This window comes from Camelina sativa, chromosome 4 (assembly GCF_030686135.1).
Source record: "Camelina sativa cultivar CO46 ecotype springtype chromosome 4, ASM3068613v1".
Classification (NCBI taxonomy): Eukaryota; Viridiplantae; Streptophyta; class Magnoliopsida; order Brassicales; family Brassicaceae; genus Camelina; species Camelina sativa.
In genome coordinates this window covers 3331396-3347914 of record NC_141883.1, presented here as the reverse complement: position 1 = coordinate 3347914, position 16519 = coordinate 3331396, and the positions used below count along the sequence as shown (strand labels likewise).

The following is a 16519-nucleotide window of genomic DNA, read 5'->3' as shown; positions in this document are numbered from 1 at the left end:
ATGCCCTATCTTTTGCTTTTAAAATTAAATAAAACTTTGTTTACATGATTAATAACTGAACTGAAAGTATCCAAAATTATTTGAAAACATTCAAAAATTCATAATATCCAAAAATACCCAAAAATATCCAAAAATAACCAAAATTTTCTAACATATTCAGATTTTTTTCTGTAATAACCGAAACCGAAATATACATTAAAATATTTTTGTTCTAGATTGGTTTTCCGTTCAAGATTTAAAACCGAAAGAATCCAGCCAATTCTAAAAAAAATCGAATGGATATTACATTCAAGATCCGAAAAATCAAAAAAAACAAAAGTATTGAACCGATAAATAATCGAAGATCCAAATGTCCAATGCTATAATGCACCAACTTTAAATCGTCATTAATTTTTTTTTGTATATAACACTTGCCGTATTTAGCTATGTAGGCTCAGTAAAGTTTAACAGTACTACTATTTTGCAAAAGCTAGCATTTACCAACTAACCTATTCAGTTAAAAGAAATAAATAATGGTTTTCTTTCATATAAATGAAGGGTCCACCAAATAATAGAAGAGTGTCCGCAGGTTTCTATTTTTGGATATGTTCTGAAATTATAAAAGAATGAAGAGTGTCCGCATGTATTCAACGTAATAAAGAACGTCACAAATTTCGAAAAACATTCTTGTTTTTGGGTTGTGAAAGTGAATTCTACTATTTTATGTCTCCTTCTTCGCATGGGTAACCAAGAAAAAAATAAAACAAAATTCGTAGCATCACCAAAACCAAGAATGACATTAATATTCGCATGAGATACAATCATATATTTTCCTTTCAATATATAACTAAAATCATTTCGTTTCTTCCCTAATCAAAGCAGTCTCCTCTCAAATCTAATAACCACAACTAGTTTGCCCTAAAAGGACAAAAAAACAAAACTCAAAAGAACGAATAGCTAATGTATGTGTGTGTGTGTGTGTGTGTGAGAGAGAGAGAGAGAGAGAGAGAGAGAGAGAGAGAGAGAGAAGGAGGAAGGAGACGGACAGAGAGAGAGAGAGAAGGAGGAAGGAGACGGACAGAGAAAGAGAGAGAGAGGAAGGAGACGGACAGAGAGAGAGAAGGAGGATGGAGACGGAGAGATTTTTAGTGGGAAGTTCATAGATCTCTAAGATCTGAGGTGGGTTTAGCGAGTCATATCTCTTAAGTTCTTTCTTTTTTTTGTGAGTCAGAACATTTTCGTTTCAAATTTTTGATATAAAGAGCGTAATCTTCGCAATTTGATGTAGAAACAAGATCCGATTTTACAAGGTTAGATTTTAGCACTAGAGAGAGTCTTTATATTAGTTAACTCAACTAAGCTTTATTCTCAATTTAGGGTTTGCATTTTATATTAGTTAACGACGTATGATTCTGTTCATAGACGTTACTATGTAGTTGATATGCATTGCCTCAAATGGAAATATAATGTTCATTTTATTTTCCAGACTTTCTTCCAGGCAGTACTGTTGAAGAGAAGAAAAAAGCAAAATCGGGATGTCTTTGATTAGATGGATCGTAGTTTTTTTAGTCGTCATTAAGGTAAATGTTTTTTTTAGATATAATTCATCAAAAATAATCTTAATTTATAGTTCTTTACGTATATTTTTGCTGTTAATTTTTTTAAATTAAATTCCAAATTTGCGGGAAAAAGAATATAAGAATGAGATATGGTATTATAATTTTTTTTTTAAAACTGGGCCTGAGAATATATTATATACATTTGAGATCTAGAAACGAATCTTTAAAGGGAAAAAAGCTTAAAAATATTTTATTTGTTTTTATTTTGGACAAAAAATGCCTTATTTTTTTCGATTGGAAAAATAATACCTCATTTAATTAATTGATGTTGATTAATACCTCAAATTTTAAATATTGTAAGTTTGATACCTAACACATGTATTATTATTTGAAAATTATAATTTTATCCTTAAAAAAATTATGTTTTTATTTGTTTTAATTAAAACTGAAGAAAATAATTGAAACAAAAAAAAAAAAGTAAAAAAAAAAACAAAAAGGACCACGATTACATCGGGAGTTGACTCGGTCATTCTCCATTGATGCTCTCTTCCTCTCTCTCTCTCTCTCAAATCGGAAGTAGCTGACTCGACGGTGGTGGCTAGGTCTTGTACAAACATCCCCTTGATCAGATTTTCGACAATCACGTTTTATCCCCTTGGTAGTGAAGGTGAAGAGGCTTGAATCTAACTTGTTTCTAGAGTCATCATCACCAGTCACCGACAAAAACAAAAACCCAAAAGAATTGAGTTTCATGATTTGCTTTCATTAAGACCCTCAGACAACAAAACCATGATCCAAATCGGACAATTGGGAACACCCATACAACAAAACCTTTAATCCAAATCAGACAAATCGCTAGTTCATATATATCTATTGTTTTGTTTTTACTTGTTAGATCTGTAATTTTTAGTTTTCTACTTCGTGTTCATGTTTTTTATAAAAATTTGAGAGAAAACAGACCTTTAATTTTTTTTATGAAATCTAATTAGGGTTTTTGGTGAAGAAATTGAATTCGAATCTATAAATCGGTTCTTAGAAAAGTGGAGAGGATGAAGACGAACTTCTCAGTTTTTTTTTTTACTTTTTTTCAATTATTTTCTTCAGTTTTATTTAAAACAAATAGAAACATAATTTTTTTAAGGATAAAATTGTAATTTTCAAATAATAATACACGTGCTAAGTATTAAACTTACAACATTTAAAAATTGAGGTATTAATCAACATCAATTAATTAAACAAAGTGTTATTTTTTTAATAAAAAAAGATGAAATATTTTTTGTCCAAAATAAAAATAGATGAGATATTTTTAAGTTTTTTTCCCGTCTCATACCTAAAAATAATGATTATGAAAAACGAACTGTTGTATTAATCACTTTTCACTTATGTCTTTAAATATAATATGTAGTTAAAAACTTAAATATATATATGGGAGAGTTACTATAATGATAAAACTTTGATTTTTTTATATATGGTTTTGTCTTAAAAGTTAAATCATACAGTTACAATTTTTATATTTAAATGTCATAACTGTTTAAGATTTATTTTTCTTTCAGAAATTTAGATGTTTTAATTTTCTGTGTGTAGTTATTGCTTCATAGTTCATAGTTTACCCCCATAACATTAGTACATTACTAACAATTTTAAATATGTGTGAAAATCATAAAATATTAAATAACAAAAAACAGAGAGAGTGTTCATTTTTTTTTTTTTTTGATGAGACCGAGTAGACATAAGAAGCATGCATATCCATTTTTATTGTCTGTTTCTGTAATTATTGATATTATGACTTGGAAATACAGTAAAACCTCTATAAATTAATAATGTTGAGACTAAGACATTTTATTAATTTATAGTGATATTAATTTATCTATAAATTAATAATTATTATTTTATAGTGTAAATTAATAATTATTAATTTATAGATATATTTTTAATTGTTTATTTTTTTAAAAATTATGAATTGGAACAACTATAGTAAAATAAGATTAAACTTTCGGATGTTATAAATTTTATGGTTTAGGAATTGAACTTGTAATATTTAGAAAGCACTATTTACAATAAATTACAAATATTATAGACAAATTGACTTATACACATGAGACACATAAATTCAAATCTATGAATAATAATATCAATTCTCCTATTTTAATAATCTGTCAAATTATCAAATTGTAAATGATGCATATCTAAAAATTAAAACTTTAAATTTAATTATTTGTATGACATGTTATAAAATATTTTAGAGATATCATTATAGGTTGAAAATACAACATTACAATTGTTCTATAGAATTGAGCTTTAGGAGAAACATACACTATTATATCAGTATATATATATATATAAAAAAATTTACATAATTATTAATTTATGATATTATTGGGACCATATTTTATAAGGAGATTTCGAAAAAATTATTATCTTATTATCTTATCGAATATTGTTAATTTTTACACTGGCCCGACTTGGGACCAGCAAAATTTATTAATTTATAGTGTTTATTAATTTATAAAGTATTAATTTATAGAGGTTTTACTGTAATAGCATGCGGTCGTAAAGGCAAAAACACCGCTGAAACTATATGGAGCAAAATGTACGATGAACGTGTGGAACCCAACCATAGAATCAGAAGGCGAGTTCAGCTTGTCTCAAATTTGGATAACTTCAGGAAGTTACGAGACAAACGATATTAACAGCATTGAAGTTGGTTGGCATGTAAGTTCAAAATTTATGATTTTTTTTTTTTTAAAGAAAATACCTACACAATGAATAATCTGTTTTATAACATTTTTTTGTGTGTAGGTTTTACCAGATTTGTATCAAGACAATAAGCCAAGACTGTTCATCTATTGGACGGTAAGTAGCTAAATATGGTTTATAAAAAAAACTTGATTTTCAATTTTATTTCATCTGTTTTACATTAAAAATAAGAATTATTTTTATTATTCTAAAATTTAATTAATGTTTTTAAAGTTTTTTAAAGTTTTTTAAACCATTTTGTATGAACTATAGAGTAATACTATACCTTCCTACGTTTTATATACAAACACTATTAGGCCTTGTTCATGTATTCATTTGGATGGACCATCTAAATGAATCATTCAGGTATTGTTCATTTTTGTCAAAAAAAAAGAGCATGATCCAGAATCATTCACATGGATCATCTGAATGGGTTTTAAAATTTTAGGAAAAAAATTGAAACTCATTTAGATAATTCTAGTTGGACCATTTGGATGAAAATGGTTCATAAAAAAATAACAGGAGAATTATTGATTGACCATCCAAATAAACTATTTTTTATCTTGTTTGTTGGGCCATTTGCCATTGAAATGAATCATTTAGATGTATCATTTAAATAGATCATCTAGATGGAAATAGTAAATGATGAAACGAACATGGCCTTATTGTATCTGGATAATCTCAGTGTGTATACTACATAAATAAAGTCCCCTTTTTAAGTAAAACTTAGTGGATTTCAAAAAGAAAAATGTGCATTCAAATACAGTAAAAGAAATCAAATTAAGTATATAAGTATATAGATAAATATTTTATCTGACACTAGCTTTTTTTATTATTATTATTAAGATATGAAAACATCTCATGTTTGGCTATCTGCCTATCTTTTACATAAATTTTCTTTTTAATGCATATAAAATAAAGAGTGTTAGTGCATTGCTTCTTTATAAATATTTAATTATAACTTTACTAATAAAAATGATATCATTTTTATTCAGAGCGACACATACAATTTAACTGGATGCTATAACCTTCAGTGTCCGGGGTTTATACAAATTAGTAACAAAATTATTCTTGGAGGAGCAATTACCCCTGTATCTGCATTTGAGGGCAAACAGTTTGGAAGGTTAGTTCATTTCTTGTTAAAACTTTTTAATGTTACGTAACAAATTTTACATTTCCAAAAAATAATTAAATATTAGAATAAAGTTGATGGTATATCGTGAATTTTATCAAGAATTTGAAATATATGATAGTTTAAAGAATTTGAAATCTACTTTCTATATTTTTTTTAAATGACACTTTGTCCTTAATTCATAACAAAAAAAAATAGAAAACAATTTAAATTTATTTGGTTACTTAATTTTTAAATATTAATCAAAAATTAGAATTAAGATTTCAAGATTTAATTAATATTATTAAACAATGAATTATTTTATGTTTCGTTCAATTTTTAAATGTATAAGAAAAAAACCTATTTTATTTTAGGTTTTCACTTAATAATTATTTTATAAATATATTTAACACATAATATTTATTTTTAAATGGATTACGAATACAAATTATAAATTTATAAATTTAGTTTTAGTTATTCTGATATTAATTACTTTAGTTTTTGTTCACGAAAGTGTCTTCAATACATCATGATCTCACATGTGACATGTTGCTAGCTACCTTCTTTCTTCCAGTTTCTATGGACATATTTTCAAATATTTTTGCTTACCCTATCTTTCTTATCTATGTTGTGCTCCAAAATTTTATATTTTCATTTTATCCTTATTTTGATTTAAATGAATGAAATCAAGGCCATGAATGGATGCTATTTTTAAATTCAGTTTTTGGATTTAGTTTTTAGTTTTTAAATTTTAGATTTTGTTTTAAATTTTGCAATTAGTTTTTTAATGAAAAATCTCAAAAAAATGGTTTTTGGTTTTTGAGAAAAAAATTTCGATTGTGTATAAGATTAACCAAAATATATGCCAACTGTAAAATGCGATATAAATGAAATATAAGTCAATAGTTCAAAAAATCTATATTTTTAAGAAGTTAGATTAAATTGAAATAAGTTTACTATGAAACAACAAATAATTTTTTTACTAAGTTGAAAAATATGTATAAATCTATATTAACTTAGTAAATCTAAAGAGGATTTATTAACGAACTTAGTAAATTTAAATAAATATATAACATTTAATAGGGAAAATTACTAGTTTGACCAAAATTGAGCAGTTAATTGCTAGATTAGCTCCTAAAATTTGAGGGTCAGTTGGGTTAGTTTCATACCGAAAATACCCTTTTTTGCTTTGTTAGGAAAAAAAGTCAATATTACCCTTGGTTAAAAATTTCTTCAATTTCGTTTTTTTTTAATATAAAAGTCTGTCATACAAGTAATGGCAGATTAATTTGTAAGTGGCATATTTATTGTCGATGACAGTTTTTTTTTTGGCAGAATTATTTTAGATGGCAGATTAATTTGCAGAGTTTGATGGCAGATTTGTTTTCTATGGCAGATTTATTTGAAGTGTGTAACGACAGATTTTTTGTGAACAGCAGATTTTCTTAACGCGACAGACTTATTTATAAAGTCATGACAGATTTTCATTGTTTTAGTCAAATTTTTTGGAATTTTGTGGCAGATTTTTTATGATTGTTGTAACAGTTTTATTTTTCACTTAAAAAATCTGTCACATTGCGACAGATTTATAAACGTAAAAATAATTGCTAGTTTGACATCTAGTGGTGACAGATTTTTTAAAAGTTATGACTGATTTTTGGATTGAAGGAAAAATCTGTTGTTTGATAACAGATTTTCGAAAGTCTTTTTAAAATTGTTATATTGACCCACATGCACAATATACGTTATGGCAGATTTTCTTATGTTATGACAAAATTTTTTTTCTTACTAAAAAATCTGTTACTTGATAACAGATTTATTATATATGAATACAATGATAACAGATTTGTTTTTTTGTTGATATAGTAACAGCAAATTTATTATCTGTAATGACAAATCTATTATTACGAGTTTGATAACATATTTTTTTATAACAGATTTTTTTAAGGGTAATGACAGATTTATTAGTGCCTTTTGTGACAGATTTTTTTTTAAGTTAAGCGACAGACTTTTGTAGCAGTTGCCATATATGGCGAGAATCTAGGGTTTACCTTATTTTTTCTCTTTTGTATCGTGCCTCCCCTCCCCCCATATCGACTGAAATTTTTTTTCTCTTTTGGGTTCATCTTATTTTTCCATAAATTCCTTCTTCCTCCTCTCCAACGTGGATTTAATCATGCTTTCTTTCCTTTTGGGGTTCATAATCGACTTCTCTATTATTTTCCTTTTAAGGTGGTTTTTTTTTCATCCTTTCCTTCACGTTTTAGAGTGATTGTTACACAACCAAGAGAATATGAAGCAGGTGATTCTCGTTTGTGGTAATTGGATCTTTGACAACAACAAATGGTTTTTTGTTGTTGATAATGAAAGGGGTTCACGAATTCTACAATGTAACGATCAAAGCAGATTTGATGATTGCATTGAAATAGTATATGAGGATTACATGCTGGATAACAAGGTATTTGATGTTGTCTTGAGTTACAAGATCTCGAAGAGGTTATTGCAGGATTTACCCAGTGATACACCACCAATTATTATCGATAATTCTCGTCAGTTGCACACTTTTCTGGGACAATTGGAAAGGCTTACAGGTCGACTTTGTGTTGAAGTGAAGAAGAAAATACAGACTGATTTGAATCACAAAGGTAAGAAACGAGGAAGAGATGAAAATGATCAGGCTGGAGAAGAGTATCTTGATATGGCCAGCGACACAAATGAAGAAGAGATGGATGAAGATGATAGTAGATTCGATTATTGTGATGATTCTGACGGAACAGATTCTGATGATGAGAATTTTACCGTGTATGGAATTCCACCAGAAGAAGAGGATCATAAATTGCCAATGAAGAAAAGGTGTTCATCTTTTTATATTGAAGAAAATAAGGAACCTGTTGATGTCTCAAAGGTAGACTTGTCTTCTGTGAATTTGGCTGTTGGGCAAATGTATGATACAAAGGAGCACCTAGAAACACAGTTGAAGATACTAACCTTGGTACAAAGGTTTGATTATTTTGTTTACAAATCGAGACCAACACTATTGATTGTCAAGTGTTGGGTTAAAGGATGCAAGTGGAGGGTAAGAGCTGCAACATTAAATCACTTTCCAAAGTTTGAGGTGCGTGTGTTTATTTCAGCACATACATGTTCTGTAACAGAGCGCTCTACACGTGTCCGACAAGCAGATCATCATATTCTAGGAGAGTTGTACAAAGATTTTGTTGGTGGAGTTGGTCCCAAAGTACTGCCAATGCATGTTGCTGAAGCGTTAAATAAACGCTTTCAAATCAAGGTATAATTTTTCCATTTATTTAGCATTATTTCGATTATTTTGTTTAGCTTTAGCATTATTCCGTTTTTATTTCACAACAATGAAAAAAAATATTTGCTGATGATAGATGGATTATTGGAAAGCATATCGAACGTTAAGGCATGCTCGTGAGTTGGTCAGGAGTAGTCCAGAGAGTGGTTATGAGCAGCTTCCTACATATTTGTATATCATATAAAGGGCAAATCCTGGAACTTTTACACAGCTTGCTGTTGATGAAGCTCAAAGATTTAAGTACTGTTTTCTAGCATTTGGTGCAAGCATACATGGATTTCCGTTTTTGAGGAAAGTGGTTGTTGTGGATGGTACTTTTTTACAGGGAAAATACTTAGGGACACTACTGACAGCAACAACTCAAGATGGCAATTTTAGAATTTATCCAATTGCTTTCGCCGTGGTTGATACAGAGAATGATGAATCATGGGAATGGTTTTTCAAGCAACTCAGCTGTGTGATACCTGATGATGACAGCATTTCCATTATTTCTGATAGGCACAAATCAATTGGGAAAGCTATTAAAAAGGTTTATCTGAAGTCTAGTAGGGGAATATGCACATACCATATGTACAAGAATATTTTGGTTCGGTTTAAGGTTAAAAAGGCGGCAAATGCTTTTAGACTTATCGACTTTCAAACCACATTTGATCAACATCAAAGTTCTCTAAAGGGTCAAATGCATCACAATTTAACCTTGTTATCTCAGCAAACTCATTTAAAGAAAATCTAATTGGCCTATTATCGATCAAAGACCAAACCTCATGAATGTTGTTGATTCTCAGCTGATGTGTGAGTAGAAAGTGAACTCTCTGTGCAGCCCAGGTGTATTCCAATTCAGCAAACTTTATAAACACTCCAAGAGATGAGTCCTTGAGTTTATCCCACACGTCCACCCCTAATCTTTCTCTCAAAATTCCAATTTTGGACACAAAACAATTGTGGTTCATGCTCCTATGTTGGAGAGGCGATTTCCCTTCTTCATAAAGTAGAGGAGGATATTTGATGATATTGCTTGATGATGCCATTCCTAAACATACAAAAAAAAAAACAGTTAGGATAAAACTAAATCATTCACAAGTTGGCAGTTTTAAAAAGAAACAAACACACACAATACTTATATAATATGAAAGAAGCTAAAACATAAGAGGAAGTAACGAAAGGGGACCCAAAAAAGTACAATGCATCATTCACAATGTGAGTTCTTATTATATATTACCGATGAAAACAATCAGAAAAGTACAACATACCAAATAAAAAGCTAAATGAACCTAAAAGAAGCTGGACGAATACTAAACTGGGTTTCCTTTAAATTGTGCTTGGAACTGAAGATCTGAATCATCAAAAATACAATAGAGAAATTAAACAGTGAAGACAAACACTTATCATGTTCACTGGACCAAGCCTATCATGTCTCTGTTATGTTTTTGAAAATAGATTTGACGAAAAGCAAACTATTCGAACTGTTGACTTCAAGATTACTAGAAAACCAAACAATTCAAAATTTTAGTACTACTAGGTAAAATAAGTCGGGTTGATGGACTCATCCGTATTCAATCCAACAATAGAAAAGAAATCAGTGTGGGTCTAAGCGGAATTAACCGAAAGAATTGGCGCCTCCTATGGGCGCTCTAAGTTTTGAATAAACAGCTATGATGAATGAAACAGGGGGAGGAGGGAGAGAACTGAAAACATACCGGATTTATGAAGAACCACTGACCAAAGCTATTGGTTCCACGACAAAATCAAATCAGACTTCAAAAAACGAGCTTGAAGTGGAAACCAAAACTATTGAATAACAAGACCCAAAACAAAATCAAGGTTAATGTACAATTTCAATCAACTGAGTAATCGGTCTATAAAGGAAAAAACATAACACTTACCGCCGGACAAAATCGAACGCCACCGGAACCGAAAACGGTTCTTATTTCGCCGGCGGAAAACGAGAGCCAACTACTCTCCAAAATCAACCACCCACCGAATCCGAATATCAACAACCACCGAATCCGAAAATCAATCACCCAAAGTGGCCGAATTTTGAAGAATACGGTATAATAGTCGTTAATATAAAATTATGTAGGATCAAAACTCGGGAAACTGGTGGCTAAGTTTGGGATCCAACCATTCATTGGTTGGATATTGGCCAGCTGCGATTTTCGCAAATTTAGCATATGCAAGTGACGTTCAGTGGGGTGATGAGATCGTCAATTCAAAAAGTTTCGGTCGACACACTGCAACACAGATGGGATCGGGTCACTTCCCCGATGAAGGCTTCGGCAAAGTTAGCTACATTCGCAACTTGGAGATCGTAGACAACAACAGATTCCAGCCAGTTCAAGACGTAACAGTAAAAGTAACCGACCCTAAGTTCTATAACGTCAGAGACATGTTTAGAGATGATTGGGTACATACATTTCATTTGGAGGGCTAGGGACGCATTCAGGAGTTGCTTCTCTAGCATTTAGTTCATTTTCCTTTTACTTTAGTTTCATCATTTTTTTTATCATCTAGATTATTTTCATATTTTTATTTTCGATTTAACATTAAGTTGTAAAATAAATGTTGTATATATTTAATTTGAATCATGAATTAATTTTAACTGAGTGAAGCTAAATTTGGTAACATTGTTGACAATTTGGTGATCTCTTTTCAAATGTTGATTTCTTTCTTCAAACTTATGGTTAAGGGACGTCAACAGAATACCCTGAGCGTGAGGGGATTTAGGAGAAGAGAACACAATGTTTATGAGCTGATCAAAGCACCAAAAACATATTCTTTGATAAAAAAGAAATGATTTATTTCTTATCTTCCAAATTAGTTAGGCCTCCATCGCACAGTTACAGAGATTGCTTATACAGAGAATTAAAAAGTAGAATCAGATCTATTAAACTCCGATTAACCGCAAAAATCAAAGGTATGATGGGGGAGAGATGAAGCTTGAAGAAGAGAGAAATGTGATTCACATTAAACTCAAAATAAAGTTTGTTACAAAGTTTAATTAGAAATAAATGTGATTTTAGTCTTTATACTTAGACTAATTATATGAGCTAGGTAATTGGATTAAACCAATACTAGATAACCAGTAATCTCAACCAAACCATGATTTAATATGTTCCTCTTAAATCTTTATCCTCAAAGTGTCTGGTTTGGAAGATAAAGATTTGACAAAAACATCTTCTGTATTAAGCTATGGAACGGTCATGATTGTAGAGGCTTGGTAAGGACGTCAGCAAGTTGTTTTCCTGTTGGAACATGAAGGGCTTTAAGAATACCTGCTTTTAGATGATCACAAACCGTGTGGCAGTCAATCTCTATATGCCTCGTCTCTTTACATGTTGCCCAATCTGCATCTAAGAAACCAATCAAGAAAATTTCTGAATTCGCTGGATAAATTAAACCTTGTCTTGGATTTGCCTTGAGATAACGCAAAACCTAGTGTGCAGCTTGTAGATGAATATCAGTTGGAGCTGAGATAAACTGACTAAACTGATGTACTGAAAACGTGATATCAGGTCTAGTAATAGTCAAAGAGAGCAAACGACCACTAAGCTCTCTATAGGATGTAGGACTAGGCAATAATGTTCCCATATCTTTTGTAAGATGCATGTTCAGATTCATAGGTACTGAACTTGGTTTACAACCAAGTAGACCCGCGTCTTCAAGAAGATTTTGAGCATATTTTCGTTGACAAACTGAGATCCCTTCTGATGATCTTGATATTTCCAAACCAAAGAAAAATCTAGCCGGACCTAGATCTTTGATCTTAAACTCAGACTTCAGTAATTCTCTTAAAACTTCTAAAGCAGCATCATTATTACCTCAATAATGCTCTTAAAGCTTCTACAACAGCATCATGTATAGTTTTAACACCAAATCATGTATATTTCATAGGTTCATGGATTTGATATGATGAGCATTTTTTGAAATTAATACGTGATTGTATAAATTTATAAAGAAAAAGTTATACAAAATAATATGTACTAAGGGTCAATCCCTAGGTTTAATACAAAATCATTGTATTTATATCACATATTGTAACATCCGTGTTTCGAGATTATATTTTGGGTTGTGTTTATTAAAACCAAAAGATTGGATTTTAATTAATTTCGGTTTAATTAAATCCTCATTTAAAGCCCTAGCATTCTTTGTGACGCCTCCTTCTCTTTTTTGTGAATTTTCGACATTGGAGTCTCAGAGAAAGAGAGAGAGTAGCCATGGGCATATTATCCGAACCCAAAACCCAAACCCGATCCGAAGTAGGTGGTTCGGTTCGGGTTCGGGTAGTGTGTAAAACCCGATCGGGTTTAGTACTTCTGAAGTTCGGATACCCGATCGGGTTCGGGTAATATCCAAACCCGAAGTAAGTCCCGAACTAATCCAAATTAAATGTAAAAACGCATTTTAGAGGATTCGAACCCTCTACCTTGAGCATTTAAGAGTGCATCTTAAACCACTATATCATCTTAGTTTCTTTAACTTAACATAAAATGTAAAATATATATATATATGTGTTCTAAAATATATAAAAAAGATAATTTTTTTTTGTTCATGGTTTGATTGAATTCGGGTATACCCGAATTATCCGAACTCGAATGGATAAAACCCAAACCTAACCTGATAGTATAAAAAACCCGAATGAGTTCTATATGTCTAAACCTGAAAACCTGATCAGGTTCGGGAACCCGAATGCCTAGGACTAAGAGAGAGAGAGATCCTTGCTCGATTTGGTTTGAAGGAGAAGGAGAAAGAGATCAACAAAGTTTTATCTTAGAGCGAAGGAGAAGGAGCAGAATTGTTAGAGTTTGGTAGAAAACAGTTTCGACATATTAAATCGTTGTCAAAGTTTTGTGAGACATGTTTTCTCATACGCGAGTTGGGACCATCAGGGATTGTAACTGAGATCGTGATCTCCTATGGTTTCTGATAGGCACGAGATTTTGTGAGAAGCTTCGTGACGTCTCGGGCTAGCTTTTTATCAGAGGGATTTGATAGTTAACGGATGTTTCTGGACTGTTACAGACGCAATGAGAGTTTCTCCTGGTTTGTTTTTGTTGTTAGAATCAGCTTGATAAGGTGAGTGCGGGACCATGAGCTTATCTAAGCGATTGTGTTGTATGACTTTTTTTGTGTGATGATGTGTAGGTGTGGTGAATGTGTTATCTGGTTTTCTATTTAATGATTGGTTTGTTATATTTTATTTGTGGTTGTACTCCTAATTTGCTTGTGTGTATAGCTCGTAGATGGGAAGATCGCTTCACTAGGTATTTCTTGTAATACTCATGCATCTCGTTGTGTTTGTGGTGCACGTAATGTGTAGCGTGGAATCATGGCGATGAAGAGGAAGATGATTTAGGGTCTTGGTTGTTGTGTTTTGTTTATGTTATTTTGTTGTTGGAACCTTGTTAGAAGTATGCTAGGTTGCTGGTTTATATTGGTTAGGATGCTAGTTTGGTTTATATGTTTCCGTTGTGCATGTTGATGTTTGCTTTATATTAATTTGCTGTTGGTTAATTGTTTGGGTTGTAATTAAATATTATGATGTATTTAATTAGATTATTATTATTAGAAAAACAGATCGGATCGTTTCAGTTTGGTATCAGAGCCCTTACGGTTCTAGGGAGGTTAAGTGGATTGGTGTTAGAGTGGTTTATGGGAATTTAATTGATGGAATTGTTTTGCTGTTGCTTGGTGCATGATATTGTGAATCGTTGTAGTGTGATGGAAATTGATTATGAGTAGTTAGTCAATTTGAGTGAGTATGAAGTCCTACAATCATCCTCTTTGAGCCTTCAATGAGATTCCACGGTAAGTTGTTTTAAGTGTTGTTAGTTGTGTAGTGTTTTTAGCTCACGAGAAGTGCAGTTGGCTATTGAAAGTATTAGAAAGAGGTGGATCGGGAAATACCGTTAGCAGTGACTTGTGAAAGTGGATGTGTTGCTAATGGATTTCCGAGAAGTTAAAATGGAGATTTATTATGGATTCTTTTGGGACTTGTGTGTCATGTGGAAAAGAAAATAGCTCGGATTTCTATACATGGAAAGTTCCCATAAATAGAAAGTTTCTAAAAATGGAAAGTTATATGGGAGTTAGAGCTTGGCTATTTATGGAAAGTACGGTTGCAAACAAATAGAAAGTTCTATAAATAGTTAGAACTTCTCTATTTTTGGAAAAGGTGTATGTAAACACCCGAGTAATTGAGATGTTTTAGAGTTGGCCTGAAGAGTGGTCATTGTGGTGGTGATATTCCAGTGAGAGAATATGGTGGTTAGTAGGACACTTGCTATGTTTTACGCAAACCACGAGAGGTATTTCCGATCGGGAGATGCTTATAGACGTTATGACTTGTTTGCTCATGAGGGGATGATTAGTTCTCCTGGTGCACCACGGGCTTGAGAGGTTGTGACCCTGAGAGCAGCAGAAGAGATGATTAGTTCTCTTAGGGGATGGTTAGTTCTCCATAGGGGATGAGTAGTTCCCCTGGTACCGAGATCTCGAGGGTGACGATCCGAGAGTGAGATAGTATGGCTCGAAGACGACGGTCTGGGAATTCCGGCGATGCAGTTCGAAGGTTGCGAGCTGAGAATGTATGAGTGAGGGAGCAAACAATGTCTAGAACGTGGATATGAGCATAGTGACGGGTGTAGACCTCAAAATTCGGGAGTGATATCGAGTTTTAATGGAATATATATTGTTGTACATATAAAATATATTGGATGCTAATATTTAATTTAAGTGTATAGTAAACTAATAGCAATAACTTTGGAGTGGGTTTATACCCCTGTTCAAAAACGCGGCCGCGGAGGCCGCTTAGGCGCCGGTTAAACGCTCAGTGGCGGACCTCCGCCGCGATATTGCCCAAATTGGAGTCAAAATCGGAAAACAAAAAAAAGGAAGAAATTTTGTCTTTTTAGCCTAGAACTATGCTATATCTCAGATCTACAACTTAGTAATCAAAACCAGTTGAATTAAAAGTGAATATAGTCAAAAACAAGTTAACAAAATGACCAGCGACCATGGAATAAGTTACAGGTTTTGCTGAGGTCGAATAGGGAAGATGATTTTGAAATGACTATTTTGCCCTTCATTAACAAAATTGCCTATAAGTACCAACTAAAACCGCTGGACTAAGCTTGAAACTTTGTTATTTGTTACACTTTTAGCATTTTATAGATATATCGAAATAAAACCCTTAAAACTAGTCCCCGATTTAAATCCGATTTTTCGATTAATCGTTAGGCCCTCACGTCCTCACTCACCATCCGACTAACGCCTAGCGATTTTCAAAACAGGGTTTATACTATTATAGTACACCACGGATACACCGCGGATATATGTTTCTAGCATTATGTATATGATATTTCGTTATTAATTAGATAGTACTGTCTATAGTAGTCGGTTTGTCGTTCGGTATTGAAGCCAAGTTCAAAGTACATATTATATAGGGCTGGGCGTATCTGAATACCCAACTTGGAATCCGATCCAAAAATACAGGTTCAGGTTAGGTACATATATTCTAAATAACTCTATTGGATTTTATACTGCTAAACTCATGGGTTTGAGTTCAGATTAGGATAATACCCACTACTCAAACACGGACCTATAAAACCTAAAATACAGAAATATCCACAGTATTAATCATATTTATCATTGATGTAATTTCATTATCCAAAGTTATAATTATAATTATTATTTTGGATATATCTAAAGTTTTATACCTAAATACCCAAAATAATAAAAATATCCAAAAAATATTTTATGTGATATGTAAAAATTTAGAAAATTTTATTTAAGTTTATCAAATTTTTATGGATTTTT

At 31.7% G+C, this 16519-nt stretch overlaps 1 protein-coding gene across 2 annotated transcripts; it reads left to right on the top strand.

Annotated features, from left to right (window-relative positions):
• The first annotated feature begins 940 nt into the window (after positions 1-940).
• On the top strand, positions 941-7029 carry LOC147945286 (protein neprosin-like). Of its 2 annotated transcripts, none has more exons than XM_087509833.1 (6): positions 941-1158; positions 1466-1559; positions 4080-4250; positions 4338-4391; positions 5270-5397; positions 6782-7029. In XM_087509833.1, the coding sequence occupies exons 2-6, from the start codon at positions 1515-1517 to the stop codon at positions 6789-6791; spliced, it is 408 nt and encodes a 135-aa protein (XP_087365959.1). In that variant the 5' UTR covers positions 941-1158; positions 1466-1514; the 3' UTR covers positions 6792-7029. The 2 variants fall into 2 exon arrangements, with proteins under 2 accessions (XP_087365959.1, XP_087365958.1); XM_087509832.1 differs by having other exon boundaries at positions 6721-7029.
• The last annotated feature ends 9490 nt before the right edge of the window (positions 7030-16519 follow it).